At 35.9% G+C, this 26,019-nt stretch overlaps 1 protein-coding gene across 1 annotated transcript in view; it reads left to right on the forward strand.

Annotated features, from left to right (window-relative positions):
• The window catches only part of LOC125653240 (uncharacterized), a 49,079-nt gene that overhangs the window by 13,367 nt on the left and 9,693 nt on the right, over window positions 1-26,019 (forward strand). Inside the window, exons 6-15 of the mRNA XM_056145749.1 lie at window positions 4,079-4,175; window positions 6,908-7,046; window positions 7,766-8,005; window positions 8,204-8,431; window positions 11,223-11,402; window positions 11,614-11,771; window positions 11,880-11,978; window positions 18,978-19,087; window positions 19,776-19,924; window positions 22,019-22,260. Coding sequence (XP_056001724.1) covers window positions 4,079-4,175; window positions 6,908-7,046; window positions 7,766-8,005; window positions 8,204-8,431; window positions 11,223-11,402; window positions 11,614-11,771; window positions 11,880-11,978; window positions 18,978-19,087; window positions 19,776-19,924; window positions 22,019-22,260 — 1,642 coding nt within the window. The remainder of the gene's footprint in view (window positions 1-4,078; window positions 4,176-6,907; window positions 7,047-7,765; window positions 8,006-8,203; window positions 8,432-11,222; window positions 11,403-11,613; window positions 11,772-11,879; window positions 11,979-18,977; window positions 19,088-19,775; window positions 19,925-22,018; window positions 22,261-26,019) is intronic.

Here is a 26,019-nt window from a genome sequence, read left to right on the forward strand (position 1 = left end):
GTATGTGTTACAATGTGTGAGTGTATGTGATATAATGTGTGTGTATGTGTTACAATGTGTGAGTGTATGTGATATAATGTGTATGTATGTGTTACAATGTGTGAGTGTATGTGATATAATGTGAGTGTATGTGTTACAATGTGTGTGTATGTGATACAATGTGTGAGTGTATGTGATACAATGTGTGTGTATGTGATACAATATGTGTGTATGTGATACAATGTGTGAGTGTATGTGATACAATATGTGTGTATGTGATACAATATGTGTGTATGTGATACAATGTGTGTGTATGTGATACAATATGTGTGTATGTGATACAATATGTGTGTATGTGATACAATGTGTGAGTGTATGTGATACAATGTGTGTGTATGTGATACAATATGTGTGTATGTGATACAATGTGTGAGTGTATGTGATACAATGTGTGTGTATGTGATACAATATGTGTGTATGTGATACAATGTGTGAGTGTATGTGATACAATATGTGTGTATGTGATACAATGTGTGTGTATGTGATACAATGTGTGTGTATGTGATACAATATGTGTGTGTATGTGATACAATGTGTGAGTGTATGTGATACAATGTGTGTGTATGTGATACAATATGTGTGTATGTGATACAATGTGTGAGTGTATGTGATACAATATGTGTGTATGTGATACAATGTGTGTGTATGTGATACAATGTGTGTGTATGTGATACAATGTGTGTGTATGTGTTACAATGTGTGTGTATGTGTTACAATATGTGTGTATGTGATACAATGTGTGAGTGTATGTGATACAATGTGTGTGTATGTGATACAATGTGTGTGTATGTGTTACAATGTGTGAGTGTATGTGATACAATGTGTGTGTATGTGATACAATGTGTGTGTATGTGATATAATGTGTGAGTGTATGTGTTACAATGTGTGTGTATGTGATACAATGTGTGTGTATGTGTTACAATGTGTGTGTATGTGTTACAATGTGTGTGTATGTGTTGTAATGTGTGTGAATGTGTTACAATGTGTATGTATGTGTTACAATGTGTGTGTATGTGTTACAATGTGTGTGTATGTGTTATAATGTGTGAGTGTATGTGATATAATGTGTGAGTATGTGTTACAATGTGTGTGTATGTGATACAATGTGTGTGTATGTGTTACAATGTGTATGTATGTGATATAATGTGTGTATGTATGTGATACAATGTGTGTGTATGTGTTACAATGTGTGTGTATGTGTTACAATGTGTGAGTGTATGTGATACAATGTGTGAGTGTATGTGATACAATGTGTATGTATGTTTTACAATGTGTGTGTATGTGTTACAATGTGTGTGTATGTGTTACAATGTGTGTGTATGTGTTACAATGTGTGTGTATGTGATACAATGTGTGAGTGTATGTGATACAATGTGTGTGTATGTGATACAATGTGTGAGTGTATGTGATACAATGTGTGTGTATGTGATACAATATGTATGTATGTGTTACAATGTGTGTGTATGTGTTACAATGTGTGTATGTGTTACAATGTGTATGTATGTGTTACAATGTGTGTGTATGTGTTACAATGTGTATGTATGTGTTACAATGTGTGTGTATGTGTTACAATGTGTGAGTGTATGTGTTACAATGTGTGTGTATGTGATACAATGTGTGTGTATGTGTTACAATGTGTGTGAATGTGCTACAATGTGTATGTATGTGTTACAATGTGTGAGTTCTTTAGAAATGAAAGCCGACATGCAAGTATGGTTAAGATTCCTACAAAATTACAATGGGGTGACGGTTATCTCAAATAACATTTGGATGTCAGATACCTACTTACAGCTCTTTACCGACAGTGCAGGGGGCCAAAATGGGGGATTTGGGATATTTTTCTCTGGAAGTTGGGCCTATTCCAAATGGCCAGTAAAGTGGGTGCAATCAGACATTATCAGAGATATGACATTTCTGGAATTATTCCCCGTCTATGTTGCAATATTGATTTGGCACGACTCCTTAGCGAACAAACGTATCCTATTCCACATCGATAACATGGCCGTCGTACATGTTTTGAACAAGTCCACTTCCAAATCCAGCAGAGTAATGAAAATCGTTAGAGAGTTGGTCCTTATTACGCTTCAGTATAATATCAGAATAAAAGCACAACATATCCCAACTAAACAGAACTCTATAGCAGACTGCATTTCTCGTTCACAGTGGACAAAATTTCATCAACTGGTACCAGACGCAGAACAGCGGCCCACACAACTTCCACCCCAGATATGGAATGTTTGGTTGCCGAATCAGAACGCCTAATTCAAACATCCTTGTCACATAACTCTAAACAGGCTTATTACACAGCTCTCAAAAAATTTCATGGCTTCCTGCAGTCATACAACCTCAAAGAAATTTGGCCCATACCAACTGATGTAATACTCAACTTCATTGCCTACTTATCCATACAAAAACTGTCTGCAAACACAGTTGAACTCTATGTGCGGGCACTTTCTTTTTACCACAAGTTTAAAGGATTAAAAGATACCACAAAGTCATTCCTTATAGCTAAAGCCCTCGAAGGTCTTAAACGCAGTAGAGGCAAGGCAGTGGATACCCGCTGCCCAATCACCCGTCCTCTGCTGAGGGAGTTAATCCAATCTCTCCCCTCAATATGCTCCTCACAATATGAAGCCAAATTATTCACTTCCGCCTTTTCACTTGCTTATTTTGGTTTACTTCGGGTAGGGGAACTCACTATTACAAACAAAATCATGAACTCTCATTGCATACAATTTCAAAACGTTTTGGTACACAAACAATCACATATCAAAGTAACTATCCCGCATTCTAAGACAGATCAAACAGCTCGAAAAACTACACTTATCATTCCTAAAGAGTTGGAGACGGTATTGTGCCCAGTTCGGGCTATCAGCAATTATTTGAGCATTCGTCCTTCTACATCGCAAGAAAACCCATTTTTCATCCATATAAATTCCAGACCATTAACAAGATATCAATTCAATGCAGTTCTCCAGAAAACCCTGAATTTATTAGGGAAGCAGGGGCACTTCGGTACCCACAGCTTCAGAATAGGGAGGGCAACAGATATGGCCCTACATGGGGTGTCCGATCAAGTGATCAAAACATCTGGCAGATGGAAGTCACAAGTTTATTCTTCTTATGTCAGAATGTAGGTTGTTTAAAAAAAAAAAAAAAAAAAATCGCTGAACTTCTACTAATCCAAGCAAAGTTTTTCAGGTATTTTGAAAAACATTTGGATAGTGGGATCCTCAATCCCTTTCTGGGCCGGAGAACTGGCTGCCACCCAGCCGGGCGGCAGGAACCTTAACTTACCAGCCTGCATCAAATGGCACGCGATAAGGGGACTGCAGTGGCAACAACTTGACCCACACATCTTGAAGTTGCTGCGAACCGCTACACCCCCCAATTTTTTAGTTATTCACTTAGGTTCCAATGACTTAACTACAACAGGATTGACCAGTAAAAAACTCATAGAAGAAATACAGTGCTCATTTCTGCGTTACAATGTATTATTACCAAATACTAAATTAATATGGTCCTCTATACTACCTCGCCTTTATTGGCATGGGGCCCCGCTTAACTGCGGAGGCAAAATTGACAAGAAAAGGAAAAAGATTAACAGAAAAATTAGATCGTTTGTCTTGGATCTTGGTGCAGCAGTTATCTCCCATCCCAACATATCCCCAAAGGTTACAGAACTATTCAGACACGATGGGGCACATCTATCAATGATGGGGAATCGGTTATACCTTCATAATCTCCAAGGGGGACTATCATCATTTTTGTCCAATACGGCTAGAGAATTCCCATAGAGGTGTTCCTGGGTCACTTCCACCCAAAAAATGGGCAGGTTAAAACTGTTAACGATAGATAGCATTCTGGGGTAGGAATTTACTTGTTAGGTAGATGGAGGAACATCATATCAATGTTTATGGCGGGTCTGGGGGGACTTAAAGGGGGGTTTCGGGACATTTCTGGCCTGCGTTTCTCCCATCTGTCAACCAAGACAGGGGGCATGTGTTGTTTAGTGGGGAAAGTGTCACCCCTCATGTAGTGTATGGTTGGGGTTCTACAAGTTTAAGCCATACTTGGTGCCCCCTTCACCTCTTTTAAAAGGAGGGAAGGCTCACAGTCTGGAGTACTCGGTGTCAGTAAGTACTATTTACCAGGGAGCAATCTCTCAGAAACAGGGTAAACAGATATGTCCCGGGCCATTCCCGTCCACATGTTGGTTTATCAAGCATTGGGACTTTCCTGGCATTTGTGTTCAACACAAGGCCTCCGTCATGCCCGTTATGCACCTTGGGTGTTGGTATTTCGGTTGTAACCCCAGACCTTGGACAAGATTTGGTGGATAATGCGGCCAATTATCTCCATTGTCCTAAACTCTTTAGTGATTGTAGTGCTTGCAAGTTGATTGTAATACTTGGTGTAATAGAGTTAAATAAATGTGAAAATGAATTCAGAGTGTTGTTGTTACATTCCTAAGTAAAAGGAATAGTGGGAAAAGGCAAATCGATGGTGCCTACTGGAATGTTCAATTGTGAAAAATTGTAATATGATTACACAGATCTGGCGACTCAAATACTAAGAAGGTTACCAATTGCTGAGTCGACTTGGCGACTGTTCAATTAATGTGTGTGTATGTGTTACAATGTGTGTGTATGTGTTACAATGTGTGTGTATGTGTTACAATGTGTGTGTATGTGTTACAATGTGTGTGTATGTGTTAGGATTTGTATGTATGTCTTACAATGTGTATGTATGTTGTACAATGTGTGTGTGTGTATGTGTTAGGATTTGTATGTATGTCTTACAATGTGTATGTGTGATACAATGTGTATGTATGTTGTGCAATGTGTGAGTGTATGTGATATAATGTGTGTGATACAATGTGTATGTATGCTGTACAATGTGTGAGTGTGTGTGATGCAATGTGTATTTATATGTTACAATATGTATTTACACTGTATAGGCCTTACACTTTGTGTGTATATGTTACAGTGCGTATGCATGTCTTGCAATGTGTGTGTATGTGTTACAATGTGTATATACACTGAAATTCTTAAGAGAAGGTGTCCGAAGCCATTGAGAATTATCTTTAAAAAGTGAAAAGTGCAAAAATCACAAATTTGAACGAAACTTTTGTGTATAGTGATAGTATATGTTGAAAAGGTGAAAATTACGGGAACCATGCAATGTGTTTCTATGACAACAGACCGTGCCCACAGTTAAATCATTAGACGCAATGGTTTCCGAGCTCTAAAGCGTTATCCTTTCCACCTACAGTCACCATATCATACACATGGACTACCCATGGGACGAAGATGATCCCTATCGATTTTTGGGTCAAAAGGTCAAAGATCAAGCGCACTGAACATCGAAGTAGCAATATGGTATCCGGGCTCTTAAGCGTTATCCTTTCCACCTACAGTCACCATATCATACATATGGACTAACCATGGGACGAAGATGATCCCTATCGATTTTTGGGTGAAAAGGTCAAAGATCAAGCGCACTGAACATCGAAGTAGCAATATGGTATCCGGGCTCTTAAGCGTTATCCTTTCCACCTACAGTCACCATATCATACATACATGTATAGACTACCCATGGGACGGAGATGTTCCCTATTGATTTTGGGGTCAAAATGTCAAACACACTCCTTGAGAAGAGACTACCCAAGTTTTGTCATGCCCTTTTTTTACACTCAGGAAAGAGGTAATTTATACATATTAACAACACCCTTTGGGAGATTGGGGTAAGCGCAGGGGGGGGGGGGGGATATTCTTAGTGAGCATTGCTCAAATACCTCTTGTTTTACACAATGATTATCCCCCTTGTTGCAAACTGTCTAGAATTAAAGGAAGAAATGAATGAATATCGCTTAGCAGACATCACTAAAAGTTTTGGATGGTCATCAAGGAATTGATTTTAAAGAGAACTTGAATGGTAATTTAGAGATTTGCTTATTTTCCTAGAAATTGAATTTTATATATCAGTTAGTAGTAAAGTTAGAATCCATGTAACCATTCCAATATGCATACAAACTGTCTTGACGGATAGTAAATTAATTGTAAATAAAATTTGACATATATCTATTGTAAAACACTTGTTTCTCATTGAAACCCCCCTCAAAGATCTGCCCAACAGAAAAATGCTGACGTCACACTTGAACCTCACATTGCGTCATACTCAACTTGTATAGTGACGCAGTTTTTGTGTATTCAAAGCACCTCATTCTCACTGAAATAATATATAAAATATCATATCAAATGGTCAATATATTTTCTATTATAATGCAATTTGTATTTCGAAATATTGTATACGTAACGATGTGGATTGCTGTACTGATGAGAAAGGGGATAACATTTTATTGTGCACTATTTATTTCGTTGGTAGATCCTCTAACAAATACCCCATTCCTATATCATCGAGCTGTGGGAATAGCACACACGTTTTTAAATTTACAAATGAATGCACACGATATACAATGTGTGTGTATACTGTATACAATATGTGTGTGTTACAATGTGTGTGTATGTTATAATATGTATATACACTGTATACAATATATGCGTGTTACAATGTGTATGTATATACAATGTGTGTGTTACAATATGTATATACACTGTATACAATGTGTGTGTACACTATACAATGTGTGTGTTACAATGTGTGTGTATTACAATAAGTATTTACACTATATACAATGTGCGTGTACACTGAATATAAAATGTATGTGTTACTATGTGTGTGTAATTTGTTTGCGAATTATTTTGAAATGCACATCAATTAAAATATGCTAATTGTACTGAACTAGGTGTTTTCATACGTAATTACGTCTCGTGTTTTCAGTGCTTATTGGTTGTTAAAATAACAGGTGACTTCTCCCCAAGAAAACTGCGCCTTAGTAAATCACCACCCCCATGCTTCTATCATGTTAACCTGGACGTACTACAAAATACTGATATTTGGAATTGTATTTTTATCATTCGCTGAATGCATGACGACAACGACAGGTAAGTATTACACGTATATTACAAGCACTACGTTTTGGAATGTAAAGTATCTTAAGATTTTGCCATTCTGTTATTCCTTACTATGCTGATTACCACTTCTTTTTGATTACCTAAACATTACAAAATCGATCGAAGCATTTTAAGAAAGTATTTTATTTGTGTGTGATACTTACTGTAAATATTAACGTACTATTCCACTACCGTGATTTGCACTATCATAGCACCTGTCATAAAACACGTCATTCCTACTGTCAGCGAATATGCACTCTTTCTATTAACATGATGACGTGCACGTCGGCCTCTATTGTGATAACACCTCAGAGGTAAAAATCACAAAACTTTCGAATACAGTCTCAAAAACACTGTTCACAACGAAGAACCGCCACTGTAGCAGTGGGAGCCATGCGTAAGTCAGAATGTCTTCCGATGATATGAGTGAAATAATGAGACGTAAAACATGCATGTATACAAACATTAAAAAATCATTGTGTAGACGTCCATAAAACGATAGCACGTGTACGTATTAAGAGAAACAGTCCTTCTTTCTCCATACTGAAACTCCAATTCAAACGCACAAAATATAAGCATATATTTTCACGACATTGAAATGAAAAAGTGAACATCTAAACACATGTACAATAGCTGTTACCATAGCAATAAATGGTGCAGAATTGTAAGCGTAATACTGATATAACATTGATATGAATGAGTCAATTCAGGAAAACTAGAATGCAAATTGAGTGTCCTGGGAAAAGAGTACAGAGGAAAGCTCAATGTTACACGAAATGGGAGACTATGTCAGGCTTGGTCAATTAAAACACCACATACCCATCGCTTTTCCAATGCCCTCAGGAACAGCAAAAACTATTGTAGAAATCCGGACTTGGAGTCGGAGGGTCCCTGGTGCTACACGACAGACAAGCGTGTCCGATGGGAATATTGTGACATACCGAAATGTGGTAAGTTTTTCCGGAAAATGGTCTCATATATACAATTATTTAGAGCACCTGTAAAGCATTGACCCAATTCTGCGATCGGTACGCAATCAGCTCACAATGTAATGATGTTGTCAGATTGCTATTTGAATATATTTTTGCATAAGGAAAAAACCCAATATTTGAATTCTTTTGATTGTTTTTCAACTTTCGCTCTTTCAGATCTTACAGATGCGACATGCTATGAGAAGGGGTTTAGTGCTTATTACTCCGGCAAAGTCAATATAACACAATCAGGAATACTCTGTGCTCGCTGGGATTCTGATGAATTTTATCAGGACTTTTCAGAGGAGGAGAATTATTGCAGAGACCTGGACGGTGCAGGTTTTCCATGGTGTCTGTCATCAGCTCCAGGAGTGAGGTGGGAGAGATGCAATATATATACCTGTAGTAAGTTATTTCACTTTCATATTTCTTCATGACACATTTCATGCATTAATTTAATAAGCTTGATAATATATTGATTCATCTATATACTAAGATATTACGAGGATTTTGATTTTAGAAATACCAAAAACTATATGTTAACTTAGTTCTAGAAATTGTTAAACGCTTTAGGCTTATACCAAGACAACAATGTCTTTATCTAAATCTTGAAGGTCTGTCTTGAAAGGTCTTTTTCTTGAAAGGTCTTTGCAAGACTTGTCCCTTGAAAAGTTTTTTTGCAAGGTGTGTTTCTTGAAAGATCTTTGCAGGGTATGTTTGAAAGTGAAAGAATATTCGCTACTCCATATAAATTTAATAAGAGTTTGGCCCAAATCAAGTAGAGACATCTGTTTCCCCATCCAATTAAGAATTGTCCTTGACACGACTAGTTGTCTTCGGCGCGCCGCGCGTCACAATTTTTCTGAAGAACATTTATCGCTTAGTTTTAATGGTACGTTTCGGGCTCGATATTTCACCAGAAGTCGCTAGAGGTGAGGTCACAATAGGGGTAGATTTAATATATACACAGGCACTTGAGGCATGATGGTTGATGCAACACGCCCCCTCCCCTTACCTTCTACACACTTTTTTTACTTATGCATTGTAAATATACATTAAATATCATCTAAATATGTAATAAATCACGTTTTCAGCAATTGTAAGAAGAAATATCAACACTGATAACGTACTACTAATACCTAACAGATATTTCAATAATCTTTAATGTATCTTTACAAAACATAAGTATGAAAATAAAATAAATGTGTTGATCCCAGATCAGAAAAAAAATAAGACGGGGGGGGGGGGGTGTTGGGTTTGCAAATCCATGCCCGAAGGTCTGTGATTTAACATGGATTTATTCTAAAGAACGGTACATATCTGAATTTTTATCACTTCCTTCCGAATATATCAAGTACCAGTTAGGGTCTTATATGCGCGGCTTCGGTTTAATATTGGCTTCAAATGGGCCCAGGCGAGGTAAATATATTGAAAAATATGATATTAATGTTTTTAGTAGGAATTATGTACATAACAATTGATAAAAGTCTGACAGCTGATTAATATTTAGACACTGGGGAGGGACTCTTATCTAATTAGTAAATACTTTGTCATAAAAGTGAAAACCACTGTGTGTTGTATCCTAGTACCTAAAAATGTGAATTCTCATATAAACACAAACAGTTTGGGGCTATATATATATATATATATATATATATATATATATATATATATCGATAGCTAAAAGGCACTAAATATCAATAGTTTGTTGTATTTGAAAAGCTTTGATTGGGCTCAATATTCACGTTCCGTAAAAAACAAGCGATAAAGCTAAAAAGTAAAGAAAATCAAGCTCATGTGAGTGTTTATTACCACAGCAAATTCTACTGGAAAACATTGATTACGATTGACGCGCCGAATACAACTAGCCCTTGATACTTGTATATACATGTATCATTTTCATATAGAATGATGAACTACTGACGAACTAACATATTATTTAAGACTTATATAAGATGTTCGTATTAAGTGCAGTTTTTCTACAGTGCATTTGCCAGCGCAATTCTTATTTAACGTCAACAGTGCTCCACAAATACACATGGACTCTGTCCAATTGAAAACACGATTACAGTGTCAAGTCATTAAACGACGCGATTGAAGGATATTTTCAGAGTCTGAAATAATATCAACCATGACATAACAAATAACTTCATTGAAATACAGTTGCTGCTTAAATTGATTGATTGTATCTTGTTTAACGTCCCTCTTGAGACTTTCTCACTCATGGAGACGTCACCAAAACCGGTGAAGGGCTCCAAATTTAGGCCTATGCTCGGCGCTTACGACCATTGGGTAGTGAGGGTTGTTTAGTGTGCCACACCTACTGTGACATCCGTTTTTAAGGTCATCTGCGAGAACCTGTGACATTCACACCTGATGCCGAGCGTTTGGCGACGGAACTGCCACTACCTGTGTTAACGACTAAGGTTTGTCGCGGCCGGGATTTGAACCCCGACAATCCGCATGCGGGGCGGACGCTCTACCTCTCGATCACCGCGGTAGTTATAATGAACAAATAAGGTATAACCGTCAAAGGGCAGTTTAAGTTTGATTAAGTGCTCAACTATATTTCATACTCCAGCAAAGTTGTAAAAATGATATTTAATTTAAAGAAAAAATTCTGTGTTTTTGCAGTTTTCCAAATTGAAGCAATTTGATTAAATCCTGTTAACTTCCCAAATTTGTATGGCAATATTCCATTATCACCTGCATGTGTTTCGTTTACATCTTTCAAATGATTCAATATAAGAAAGCATGTTCTGCGTATGATTTTTTTTAATTGAGGCAGGTTAATGACACTAAGCTGATATGACAGGGATTTCAACAGTCTCGTTTAAAGTCAGTATTTTGCAAATTATATGGAAGTTACATGTATAATGATCTAATTTGCAAACCTTAGCTATATGTATCGCTGGGTTTACTGCTGGCTAATGTGTTTCATGCCAATAGACCGTTCTTTACACTGATTGTGACTACGGATTACTCCGTTTACCTGATCAAAATATAGGGTTCTCAACAGGTGAAATCGATGATTGAGATATGCTTGCTCCTCCTGGGCACCTGTTCCCACCTCTGGTGTCCGGTAGCCAGTGTTTCCCCTTCTCTTGATTGTGTATTCTTGGTCAGATTTGTGAGATTGGTCACTGTTCGTTGTCTTCGCTTGTTTATATGTGATATTGAGTTTATTTTGGTTCAGATGAGCTCGGATGTCCAGATGGATGGACGAGAGCACTGCAGTTGAATTCCTGTTACAAAGTAGATCGGCAGTCGGTTAATTGGACTGAAGCAGTAGAGGGTTGTCAGAAGAAATTTTCTAACCTGACCTCAATTCACAACCACAAAGAAGAGCTATTCGTTGCTGCATTAATAGCTGGTGGTAAGACACAATTACATAAATGTAAGGTTTGGTTTGCGAGCAAATTCCTAGTTCACATATTTTGTCAGAAAGTCAAATGAAATGGCTTATTATAAGTCAATAATAATACAATTGAAAGGTTTAAATCACACCTTAAAATCCAGTGGCTTCTAAATTTTAACAAGGTGCAGGAAAATATACACAGACTAAATAAATGCATTTCAAATTGTAGATTCAAAATCCCGCTTTTGGACAGGAAAGGTTAAAAGTAAGACAAATGAATCGAAGTGGTTAAATGATACATCAACTACGTACTCAGATAGTCGATTAAATTCTTCCAATGGTTTCAAGTATCCATCCATAACCTTCAACACAGACACCCAGGAGGTAGTAAGTATGCTTGTTAAATGTGATGCATTACAGCATTAACTCCATTCCTAAATTTCACCCAAACTCGAAAATTTCTTCCATTTCTCATCCAAAAATTCCATATTACAGATTTGGTTTGCAAATATTGGTAATGAGAAGTTACAGGGCTTTGTGTGTAAGAGGAATATGACTGGTATTCGACGTCATTCCCGGAGAACCTGTGACAAGGTGTATACACATCGCCTCTTTAACATGAAAGGCGAAGATGACGAACAGTGCTTCTGTTGAACAGAAGATGCATTTCATATATAGTGACTTGGGTAGGAATATCATTCTTGAGAACAATTGTAAGCTAAACCCAGATAATAACAGTAAGTTTTTTAAAAGTTACGAGACAACCGGATCTGTGAGAATTAAAAAAAAAGGGGGGGGGGACCCGACCTAACAGATCGACGACCGGAGCTAAAATAAATAAATAAATAAATAAATAAAAAACCACCAAAACAGAATCCTTCGGAATTTAAATCAGATCATATGGAAGCAAATGCATTTATCTATGTAGCTGATTTCCTCTTAATCGCCGATATTGAGAAATAGAAAACAGGGAGGCGTCCATACTCTACTGCTGATTTGAACTGATTTTATTGCACATAATATACAATACCGGTAGGTTTGAACACACGTTGACAACTTATGAGGGTCTTAGTTCTTACCTAAGATTAATTGTCATAAAACATATCTATAGACAAAATAAATACCATAATTATACATGTACAAATTAATTGTCATAAAACATATACATGTATATAGACAAAATAAATACCATAATTATACATGTACAAATAGCATAAAATATATTACTATCATGTAAAACGTATACGGAACAAATTTTGATGCACGAGATGTGCATTTCGACAAATAATGTCTCTTCAGTGATGCTCAACCGAAATTTTTAAAATCCGAAATAACAACACGCTTGTAAGAGCTATTTTAAGGGAAAACAGAGTGCCAAAAAGTGGAGCCAAATTCGTCAAGGATAAGAGCTATGCATGAGGGAGAAACATGTAATCCTTAATTTTGAAATGAATTTCTATATTTTATCACAGCAATTAAATATACATGCATCCGTAAGCATATTTTCAAGCTAGTATCATATCCAATTTCGCCCCATAACTGACTTGAACGTCATAATAGCTCATATAACAAGTTTGGGGAAGAAGTATTTTTAAATCAGCTATGGTACAAAGCGTGATATGCAAGTACTTGCTAAGTACAAGTTAACCTCGGGATCTTTATGAGGCGCCGTTTTAATATTTTTGAAGTATTTTCTGATATCAAAAAATCATTTTTTGATATCAAAAAGTATATTTTTGATATCAGAAAATCATTTTTTGATATCAGAAATTCGAATTCTTGATATTAAATAATAAGTCATTTTCTGATATCAAAAATTATATTATTTGATATCAAAAATGATTTTCTGATATCAAAAATTCGAATATTTGATATCAAAAAATCCTTTCTGATATAAAAAAATACATCATATTTCTGATATCAAAAAATATAATTTTTGATATCAAAAATTCACATTCTTGATATCAAAAATATAAGACATTTTCTGATATCAAAAATTCGAATTCCTGATATCAAAAATCATTTTCTAATATCAAAAAATCGATTTTCTGATATCAAAAAATCATTTTTGATATCAAAAAGTATATTTTTTTTATATCAGAAAATCATTTTTTGATATCAGAAATTCGAATTCTTGATATCAAATAATAAAAGTCATTTTCTGATATCAAAAATTATATTATTTGATATCAAAAATGATTTTCTTATATCAAAAATTCGAATATTTGATATCAAAAAATTCATCATATTTTCTGATATCAAAAAATATAATTTTTGATATCAGAAATTCACATTCTTAATATCAAAAATATAAGACATTTTCTGATATCAAAAATTCGAATTCCTGATATCAAAAATCATTTTCTGATATCAAACAATCGATTTTCTGATATCACAAAATGATTTTCTGATATCAGGAATTCAAACTGATTTCTTGATATCACAAAATACATTTTCTGATATCAGAAAATAAAAGAAAATGGCGAAAAATCTTTACATAAATAATGAATACTCCCTTGACCCATAGAAAATCGCTGAACTAGGCCTACAGTCTACAGTGCCCGATTTGCTTTCTAAGATTCGTTGATATTTCAGATTCTTTGAAGATTTTTTTTAACGATAGAAGGAATTTTATAAGGTTCTTGATAATTCTGGACATATTCAAGTTCGGGTTACTTTCTGCATCCGGAGTTTTGGCGGTAGTCTATCTATTTTGCTCTCCTCGTTTGTCATTGAATTAACAATCAGGTAAAGAGTTCATATATATATATATATATATATATATATATATATATATATATATATATAGCTTTAGGAGCATAACAAAACTTCCTTTTTAGGGAAGTCGTTGTGGCCGAGTGGACTTACGCACTGGTTTGACAATCTTGCTAGGCGGTGGGTGCCGTACGTCGCTGGTTCGACCCCGGGCTGGGGCGAACATTTTCAGTACCTAGTTGTGATTATTTAGTGCTTTATATATTAATTAATTGATTATCACATGTATCGTTTAGATCCTAGGGGTAAACGTAAGGTTGAGTGTTATAATTGTTTGTTTGTACTTTATATTAAATATTCTATACAATTGCATCGAGAGATCCACTCTCCTTATAAAATATCTTAAACACTGAATGACACAGCGACTGTGTGAGGTTGCATCAGTGTGTGTAAGTAGCGCTTTAGTAGCATAACTTCTTTTTTAGGGAAGTCGTTGTGGCCGAGTGGACTTACGCACTGGTTTGACAATCTTGCTACGCGGTGGGTGCCGTACGTCGCTGGTTCGACCACGGGCTGGGGCGAAACATTTCAGTACCTAGTTGTGATTATTTAGTGCTTTATATATATATATATAAAATTCAAATGTAATGAATATCAACCGTTTTTACCGGTAATCTTATTTATGATGACTTAATTTCTTGAAATCCTTCTATAACATCAGTATAATGGCGGATAATGGGACTGCTGAGCATGACATGTTAAGGAACATTCAACAATGACTGATAGCCGTTGTTTTGAAAATGGCGATGTTGATTGTAACATTGTATTGAAAGATCTAAGACAAGCCCAACGGTCTTTGGATCTTGTCAATATAGGAGAAAACAGCAAACGTGATATCGAATCGACAATCTCTGCTCTAATAGATCAAATTGAAATGAAGATTGCAAATCATCTGGCATCACTTCAGGAAAACGCATTTTCTGCACCTCGGGAAAATGTTTCAGGTATTATATTATATAAATATTAGGCCTATTTATTTTATCATGTACTATTAGTAATACATGTTAATATTTACTTAATAATATTAAAGGCAAACCAAGTGTCGTTTATTATTTTCAGTCTAAAGTTGAATATTTTAACATGACAAATTATAATTTGTCATGTAATCATTTTCAACTTTAGATTGAAAATTAATAAAAGTCACGGGGATAATAAATTCGAGGAAAATTAAATAAATTAGTAGGGGGAGTTATGAACAAGCCCCCCCCCTCCCCCAAAATGTCTCGAAGAAAAGTGAATACTCAAGAAGCCTATTTTGTAGGGAGGTGGAGGGATTAGGACCACATTTGTTTTTGTTCAGAAACAAAATGTGTGGGATTGGGGGTGACTTTTCAATTAAAATTTACATACTAAAGATCTTTACATACATATTATTAAGTTAACTTACATGAACTAAAAATTAGCTTACACGGAAAAAGTTGGGGCAGATCCCCTCCCTGTATTTTGTCTGCATCAAAAAGGGACGATAGTGCGTACATATTATCAAGTGTTTGGAACTTGGCGGGGATAAAGGAAAGGGAGAGAGAGAAAGTGTTGGGAAAATAGGGGTTTAGGGGAGGGGAAAATATAGAGAATGGGGATATGTTCTTATGAATGAAATTACTCATGAATAACGCATGAATTAACGTCTAAATTTTTTTTTTAAATCTTTAAAATTCTTTCCAAAAAAGTGTGGTTCATACAAGACATGAACTCAATATTTCATATCTGTTTTATTATTTTTCACCTCATAAATAACATTAATTGCAGGTGGAACTGGAAGACATAAAGTAATCATACCAAACGAGCAGATAAAAATACTATATGATTTAAATTTTACTGCAACCCAAATGGCAGAAAAATTTGGATGCTCAGTACCCCTCATTTATAAACGACTACATGAAGCAGGCTTAAAACTCAGGGATCGTTACAGCAACATTAGCGATACAGAATTAGACTCCAAAGTTAGCCTGCTTCAGGCAAAATTTCCAAATGCTGGATCTGTAGGAAGTCACATTTTTCACTTTAATTTAATACAGTGTAGTGGGAAGTTAGGACCCATGAAAAGGCTGTAGAAATGGAAAATACTACACTGCATATATAAGGCATCTTTAAAACAGATTGTAAAGCAGCTGTACATCTAATTCTTAATTAGCTTATCAAACAAGAGGCCCATGGGCCACAATGGTCATCCGAGTCACTTTGGACCTGCTGTTCTCCAGCAGCTGATTTTTCTCCAATATATTTCCATGTAAACATTTAATCTATCATGATTTGAACAAACTTAAAACTTCACTACCTAAGAATGCTTCCATAAAATGTGACTTATCATTGCTTTACTGTATTTGAGAATAGGTTTCACACAAGTTTCAGCTTTTCTGGCCCAGTGGTTCTTGAGAAATTTTTTTTTAAAGATGTATGGCAAAGTCCCAAACTTAACTAATGATCTAGTAGTGTGCATCCCCTATATGCATCATCTTTGCAATTTTGACCAGGTAGGCTTGCAGTTACTTAGGAATGGACTTGTTCTTAAAACTTTAAACTGGTCACTCCTCACATCGCCTGTACAGTGAGTCTCCATGATCATCATTCTCCACGGGTCTTGTTTGCACATCTTCAGGATCGACCCCGTTCACTTCATTGCGAATTGCGGGAAAAGCAGTGTAGATATGGAAGAATTTGCCATAATGAATTAGATCTAGATTCACCATTTATTCCCCACGTGCATACAAGGTTCGCAACTTCAGGCGGGAAGCTGAAGGTTGCATCACGGGGAGCATTCATTAAGTCGATCGTAGTTTTATATGAGTCTTATTTTCTGATATCAAAAAATCGATTTTCTGATATCAGAAAATACAAATCATTTTCTGATATCAAAAAAGATTTTATGGTATCAAAAAATCAAATTCTTGATATCAGAAAATCAAGTTATTTATTGATATCAAGAATGTGATTTTTTGATATAAAAAAAATACAAATTCTTTTTTGATATCAAAAATTCGATTTCTTAATATCAGAAAATGATTTTTTGATATCAAGAATTCGATTTTATGATATCAGAAAATCAATCTTATTTTCTGATATCAATAATTCGATTTTTTGATATCAGAAAATCATTTTTTGATATCAGGAATTCGAATTCTTGATATCAGAAATGATTTTTTGATATAAAAAAATCTATTTTTTGATATCAAGAATTATTTTTTGATATCAGGAATTGGAATTATTGATTTCAATAATTCTTTTTTTGATATCAGAAAATACCTCAAAAATATTAAAACGGCACCTCATAGATCTTTGTGTTCTCAGGCTGAACGGAGTAGCCCTTTTTCGTTCAACCTGTATAAATGAAAGGCCAAAGACAAAGTTCTGTTCAGCTACTGAAGAACTCTGCCTCTGTTCCTCGCATTTATACCCCCGTACATCCTTCAACATTCCTGACCATATTTGTTATATCTTAAAAATTAGCACAATTGACATTGGCTTTTAATTCAAACTCAACACAATTATTTCTTTGAAAAATCTATAATTTAGCGTTACATAATCAACTTCACTTCTAAGTTTTTGCATAAACTTTAATTTCTTGTTTCTCGTAAACAATATATACAGGTGACGTATTTGTTATACTCCCATTGGTTATATATAATTATACGTTTCCTCTGGCCATAATCACTTTCACCCTCATGACCTTGCAAACAAGCTATAAACAATCTCACGGAGAAGAGTTCGTACACTCTTGTTCAGCATCTTACTGTTGTTTTTTATTCCCATTATTTTGCCAATGTCCATTCATTCATTATCCTTCCCCCATAATTCAGAATTCTATCATCTGTTTTATACATTGCAAATTTCGTTATGATACTAGTAACGAAGTACTTAGCTATCTGCTTGAATTCAATATTTTGCGAACAGTACTGAAAATTTTGCTGTTAATTTCATACCCCAAATTGTCACTGTTCCAAAGTACAATCTGTGTATCAATAATGAATAATTCTTGAATTTGAAAGAGTTCGCTGAACGTAACCTTTCTTGCTTCTGAAATTTACAAACAAAGAAAAAATATTATGCATCTTTTCATACAACAAACACAGTTACTAGGAGAATCCACGATGTTTCTTTTGTGTAAATTGTAGTTAAGCAAACAGTTGTGTCTTACACTGTAATTTAGTAGGTCCGTGGGGATCCGGGTTAGAATAGGTCCTCAGTACCCTTTGTTTGTCGTAAGAGGCGACTAAATGGGGCGGTTCTGTGGGTGATGGCGCAAAAACCGAGATCCTGTGTCACAGCAGGTGTGGCACATTAAAAGTCCCTCCCTGCTCAAAGGCCGTAAGTGCTATGCATGGGGCTAAATTTTGCAGCCCTTTACCGGCAGTGGGGACGTCTCCATCTGAGTAAAAAATTCTCGAGCGGGACGTGAAACAATTTACAATCGATCAATCTTAATTTAGTATGAATGATACTTGCTATTCTTTAGCTAAGAAAAAAAAATACACATGTATTTAGACCCCTTTGAAATACTGATATTATTAGAAATGTTTCCGCGAAAATGGGGGATAAATGTTGCTTTCTTTGTTTCGTTTGCTACAGAGTTCCATTTGTCATCTGGAAATAAAGATTTATTATATTATATTTCTTGCTTAGTTCTAGGAGGTATATAGCCATATTCGTAACAAGTATTGTATCAAGATGTATTCTTTCGAAAATTATCAATGATATTGTCTACATATTGTGAATTTCATAAATTGTCATTTATTTAGAGATATTCCTTTTTCTTTTTTTTTTCTTTTTTTTTTTTTTTACATAGAGCTATATGAAATACCACGTTCTGTGTACTTTCAGTATTTCGAAGAAAAATGTTATTCCACTCACAAGATGAAAGTAGATGTTATGTCTGCTGAGAGATACTGTCAAGAGAAGTATGGAGGCCATCTCGCATCCATAAAAAATTGGTGATTGCAGATTATACTATAACCATTAATGGACTCTAATGATAAAAATGATTGAATACACCAAATGGCATTTTTAACATTGAAATTGAATCGGGGATGTCTGTTAAGTTGATTATTTTGTTACCTGTTAGTTCTTGGATATCAACCATGAACCATTTTTGAATGAAGACTACATTTCGACAGCAATTATCAAAAAGGGGCATCCGTGGCCGAGTGGTTAAAGCATTGCCCCCTCACCTCTGTCGGCGCGGGTTCAAATCCCGGTCGCGCCCGTAAGTGAGAAAGTTTCCCAGTTTACTTTCGGAAGGTCGGTGGTCTCTTACCAGGTACATTGTATCTGTCTCTTCCACCAATAAAATCTGGGCGCCACCAGATAACTGGAAAATTGTTGAGTGTGGCGGAAAACATCAATCAATCAATCGACAGCAATTATCAAAAAAACCTTACAGAAATGAGAAGTTACGATATTCAATAATTATCACTCATAATGATTTATGTCATATATTATTTTGCACTTGAAATCTTGAAGACCTGATCTATTTTTGCTCCCCTACTTCAATTCCAGAATCGTTATTATCTTTTCCTCGTAGTCATGTTCTCATAAACCACGTCACTTGTATCACAAGAATCGTCAAATGAGTTACGGACAATTCATGTACAAATGTTAATTCAATTCTGTGAATTTTAGGTTAAACAATATTTTCCTAACGGATGATTTACCAACAGCGTACGATGGATTTTGGATTGGAGCAATTCCATCTTTGATGAATAAAAAGAGGAATGTTGCAAAATGGACAAACGGAGAAACATACCAATACTCAAACTGGACTGACGCAAGTATGCAAATATAGGTGCATCTAAGTAATACATGTAACTATCATATGTGTAAAGCAGCTTACCATAATACACTCTGTACATGAAAGGTGACCATGTATCAACGTATTACGCTTTCGCTAAGTGGTAGCTACAATATCTCTTCGTAATGGTTTAAAAAAAACATGAATAACTTATGATAAGATCTGTGATGATGTCTCGAATGTTGTTTACACTAAAAGGGCATGCCTAATAAAATAGTTTCCCCCCATTAGATATCATGTACAACGTATGCAAAATTCTTTGTCTGCTCCGCCATGCTTGTTATCGCGAGATATTGTAAATAAATCTACTGAAAAACCAAATAATTGACCATCAATATGAAAATGTAGTTGTTCAACATGGACTCGAGCCATTCCGACGAAGAAAGAAAAATCACATGCTGACAGGAAAAAAAATGTAATCTGCTGTTCTTTTTCTAAACTTGGTATCAAATTAAAACCCTTTCAATACCAATTGTATCTTTCTCTTCCTTACTCGTACATTGATGTAGATAAATTTACAAACGTAAGTTCAGTTTCAGTATATCAAACATGGCGCACTATATGAATCATATGTGTCGAAATTGTTAACAGGTACATAATACGCCAGTGAAAAGCTAATATAGGGTGTTTGTTTCTTTCACCATGATTTGTAGAACTTGGTTTCAGATAGTATCAGCAATCATCAGGGTGTGACATACTTTCTTTGCATCGTAAAAACAGACAAATCATGTACTTTCTATGTAATATTTCCACTTGGCGTAAGCTGCATGTGTACCAAGTTTCATGGTCCTTCCCCCAACGGTTTGGTCAGTATGCTACTACGACCTTGACCTTTTTCATTTAGAAACGGTAGGCATCCTCCACTTGGCATAAGGTGTATGTGTACCAAGTCTGATGATCCTAGCCCCAAGAGTTCGGTCTGTATCCTGCCTATAATGTTTTCCTACTAAGTGATACTACGACCTTCACCTTTGACCTTGAAAAACAATAGACATCTTCCTCTCATCATGGTGTTGAAATGTCCCAAGTTGTAAAATCCTAGAGCTTACTGTTCGGTCTGATCCTGCCCATAAGGTTTTCCTACTAAGTGATTCTACGACCTTGACCTTTGACTTCTTACCTTCAAAAACCATAACCCTAGCTCCGATAGTTCGGTCTGTATTCTGCCTACAAGATTTACATCTTAACTGATACTACGACCTCAATCTCTGACTTTGAAAAATTATTTGCTGTTTTTATTCTCATGTACCAAGTTGTGAAATCTTGGAGCTTACAGTTCAGTCTATATTCTGCCTACAATGTTATCCTACGAAGTGATACCACGACCTTGACCTTTGACCTTAAAAAACAAAAGGTACCCTCCTCTCATCATGGTCATCAAATGTATCAAGTTGTAAAATACTGGAGCTTACAGTTCGATGTGTATCCTGCCCACAAGGTGTGGACAGACAGACGAACGACGTCACAGCATAATACGTCCCGCCTTCGACGGGCGTATTAAACGGTAGAATAGTCTCACATATCGTAAGTTGCAAGTTGTAAATTTTCATATTAACTAAGAAACGTAATATCATTTTTTATTAAAAAACCCAGTAAATGTTTAGAATGATCGAAAATGTTGCGAGAATGCATCACTCCACATCTGCATCATGACGAACGTCCTAAGGAGTTGTAGCACCCACCCCCGTGAGGATCCGGGTTAGAATATGTCCTCAGTACCCCTTGCTTGTCGTAAGAGGTGACTAAATGGGGCGGTCCTTCGCATGAGACCGCAAAAACCGAGGTCCCGTATCACAGCTGGTGTGGCACGATAAAGAACCCTCCCTGCTCAAAGACCGTAAGCGCCGAACATAGACCTAAGTTTTGCAGCCCTTCACAAGAAATGGTGACGACCCCATATGAGTGAAATATTTTCGGGAGTGACGTTAAACAATATACAATCAATCACCCCCCCCCCCCAAGTCGCAGAGGGTTACATTGCAGCTAGCTAAGTGAAAACCCTGAAGATGAGTGAATTAAAAATTGTAACAAAGATGCAGACCCCCATCTCTAATATAAATTATTTATTTTGAAGCTAAAAGAATACTATTGGATTCCACGAATGTTCACTCATACTTCACGTTTTTGACTCTAAATGGAAGCTGGGGAATTGCAACAAACAGAAGTACGAGAGGATTTATTTGTGAGAGTAAATGGGACGCAGGGAATGTAAAACAAACACAAGACTTCGGCAATAGCCCTCTTAATTTCCAGTATCATGATGCAGTTCACTGGTGCAAAAATGGATGGCGACCATTTCGAGGGAAATGTTATATGGTATATATACAAAGGACAAGATAACATAAGACACCCCCCCCCCCCCCCATCTTCGCTAGCCAAGGGTTTACAATCCACTCAGCTTCTCTACAAACCCTTGGCAGATTTGGTGCGATTTTCGTAGCGCCCTCTAGCGGATGGAGAAAACAACCTTGTTTGGATAACATCATGCTTATCCAATGAAAATGCGTGTTTCAGCTACTGTTCAAAATTTGTTTAGAAATGGTTGCGTTCGTTGTTTAGAAATGAGAGGTGCTCAGAGAGTAACGCAATGTGGTATGCAAATCATTCAAAATATTAATAATAAATTTAACTGTTTATTAATTGCATACTTGAAAAAGAAATCAGTTAGAATATTATTTATAAATAAACATGTGGGAACCCATGAAATATATGTTGTCGTTGAGTCTACGTCTAAAAATAACCCCAGGTGTGTAAGGTCAATTCCAAATTGAGGAAAATAGCTCTGAAGCAACTGTCTAAACTGGGATAGATAGAACATAAAACAATGTTTGATATTAAACTTATGGTACGGTACTGTAGTAAACAAGAGGCCCACAGGCCTCATCGGTAACCTGAATACTAATGAAAAAGTATCACTACTTCCATGGGCTATGAAATCTAGAAAAAAAAATCCTGTTCTGAATATCTAAACTAAATTCTAATGTTCAGCAACAGTATAAAACAAGATGTGTTCTTAGAACTTCACTGCCCTCAAAAGTGAATACACTGATGAAAGGCTTTAAATAATAGATGTATTAACATCAAAATATGACTAATTTGGACTCATCCTAAAGTCATAACCCTGGTTTGTGAAATTCACCATATTTTGTACATCTTTTTCTGCTATTCCTAAGTATGTATTTAGATTTTATACAGTATCAGCAAACTTACACATAAATACTATATATACTAAGTTTGGCCCCACCCTGTGGTCAAAACCCTTACTCTGGGAAAAATCAAATTTACAATTTTGGAAAAAGGCTACCTGCTCTATCCATTTAGTTTCAATTTAGTATCAAAAGCACGAAAGAAAATGTTATTGAAGTGTTTTACACATACATGTAAACACTATATAACAAGTTTGGCCCCACCCTAGGGTCAGAACCCCTACCCCGGGGATCATAACTTTACAATTTTGGTAGAGGGCTTCCTCCTCTACATTATTATGCATTAGTTTTTCTTACATGTTTGTGGTTCTTGAGAAGAAGATTTTTGAAAATTAGTAATTTTTTGGCAGTTTTTGCCCTGCCCCTAAGGCCCCAGGGGTGCAGGAATCCTGAAATTTACGATTTATGTTTCCTTTGTTCCAAATATGTTTCATACCAAATTTGAAAAGAATTGGAATGATAGTTATTAAGAAGAAGTTAAAAAATGTCTATTGTTCACATACTTAATAACTGACCATTTTGGACCTACCCCGATACCCGATACCCCTGGAATAATCAATTTTACAATTTTGGTAAAGGACTACCTGTTCTTCTTAAATATCTATTTACTTTCAATTTAGTATCAATAACATTAAAGATGTAATTTAAGTGTTTTCCACATAAACACTATATAACAAGTTTGGCCCCGCCCTGGGGTCGGAACCCCTACCCCGGGGATCATGAAATTTACAATTTTGGTAGAACTGTTCCTGCTCTACATCACTATGCATTTAGTTTTTCTTACATGTGTGTGGTTCTTGAGAAGAAGATTTTTGAAAATTGGTCAATTTTGGGCAGTTTTTGCCCCGCCCCTGGGGCCCCAGGGGTGCTGGAGTCATGAAATTTAAAATTGTTGTCCCCCATGTCCCAATGATGCTTCATACCAAATTTGAAAAGAATTGGACTGATAGCTATTAAGAAGAAGTTAAAAATGTTCAATTGTTAACGCACGACGGATGACGACGGACGAAAACCAACTGCAATAGGTCACCTGAGTCTACTCAGGTGACCTAATAAAATGCACTTCTTTACGCAGATACGAGTCTGAACTGCGCACGTGGCATCATTGGTTTAGAAATGTATTTGATACACGGCCGAGTGACAGTTGTAGGTATTTAAATTCCTTTGTTTTGCACGTGATCTAACGTAACACGTTCTCTGATTGAGCAGTGGACTTTCCCTGCGTCCAATCATATGCTGAAAGTTGAGGCTACGAAAATCGCTCTAAATCTGCCAAGGGTTTGTAGAGAAGCGGAGCAGATAGTAAACCATTGGCTAGCGAAGATGAAGACCCCCATTATTTACTTAAAACAGTGAAATCTTATCATATTGTTTTAAAACGAATGTCGTAGCAGAAATATTCAGTAACGACGATGGATGTAAGCGACTAATGCCGCATGTTTGTCACGGATTTTTAGCAATATTAGTGTATCTTTCTGCATCAAACGAGAATATCTATTGAAATTTTATATACATTTTGTTTTAAAAAACATGATTACTCTTGTATACCAAATTTGCAGTTGATACTGATGTACAAAATATCAAGTCTGGCAGGAAGACAACTGTGTGCTCTACATTTTCTGAAACGATATACGCTGTGAAATGTATATAAAATTTCAATAGATATTCTCGTTTGATGCAGAAAGATACACTGATGTTTTTGGGCCAAAACTATGGAAAATCGGAATTTTCATTAACTTTTAGATCTCCCTGTGAGCTTTGAATATGTCATAATTATGTTATATATAAACTGATAATCATTCGGAAATAAGCATGATCCCGGGTACTAGATAAAGCTCTACACTTTTGTTCATTTTGACGTTTTAAAATAGGGACATTTAAAGTCGTTATCCTAGTATCTTCTTTGGTCTGGGAATAATCTTCATACTACGAAAAGCTTGAAACAACTATATAAAAATTTCGAATATTGCAAACAATTTTCAAAATATATATGCCATGTTATCTTTAGCTATTTATGCATATATTTTTGTCACCACCACGGATAATACTAAATGTTTAGCCACTGCAATAGCTCTCTCTGATTCACCAGTATATAAAAAAAACTTTCAATTATGCAGTACTATATCGAAAACTCGAGATAATGAAAGGTGAAGATAACGAACAGTGATCAATCTCTTAACTCCTATAAGCAATACTAAATAGAGAGTTGAGCAAACACGGACCCCTGGATAAACCAAAGGTGGTATCAGGTGCCTAGGAGGAGTAATCACCCCCTGTTGACCGGTCACACCCCCGTGATCCCTATATCTTGATCAGGTAAACGGCTTTTTTCGTATTCAAAAACAGTGTGCCAAGAACGTTCTAACAAACAGTATGAACATGTCAGACAGCATTTGACCCAATGATACATGTAGGTTGTATTGGCAAACTAGATCGTTATAACGACCATAGAATTTGCGAAATGCTGACTTTAAACGAGACTGTTGGAACCCCTGCACTATCAACTTGTTTGTCAGTAGCCTGCTTCGATTCAAAAACTGATCATATGCAGAACAAGATCTTAAGTATCGAATCAGTTGAGAGATATAAACACCATACGCAGGTGATAATGGAATATTGCTACATAAATATGCTGCAGTATATCGAACAATATATATGGTGCAGTAGTGGTTAGAACACTTTTCACGATAAAGTAGGATAAAGAAAACATTCCTTGATACAGTAGTGGGTAGAAATCTTTCCATGAGACAGTAGTGTATAGAAATCTTTCCAGGAGACAGTAGTGGCTAGAAAACTCTGATTGGTGCAGTAGTATCAGTGTAACTGTGGCCATTTATTTGTCTTTCGCTATGATAAAAAAATTATTCAA

Source organism: Ostrea edulis, chromosome 7, assembly GCF_947568905.1.
Source record: "Ostrea edulis chromosome 7, xbOstEdul1.1, whole genome shotgun sequence".
NCBI lineage: Eukaryota > Metazoa > Mollusca > Bivalvia > Ostreida > Ostreidae > Ostrea > Ostrea edulis.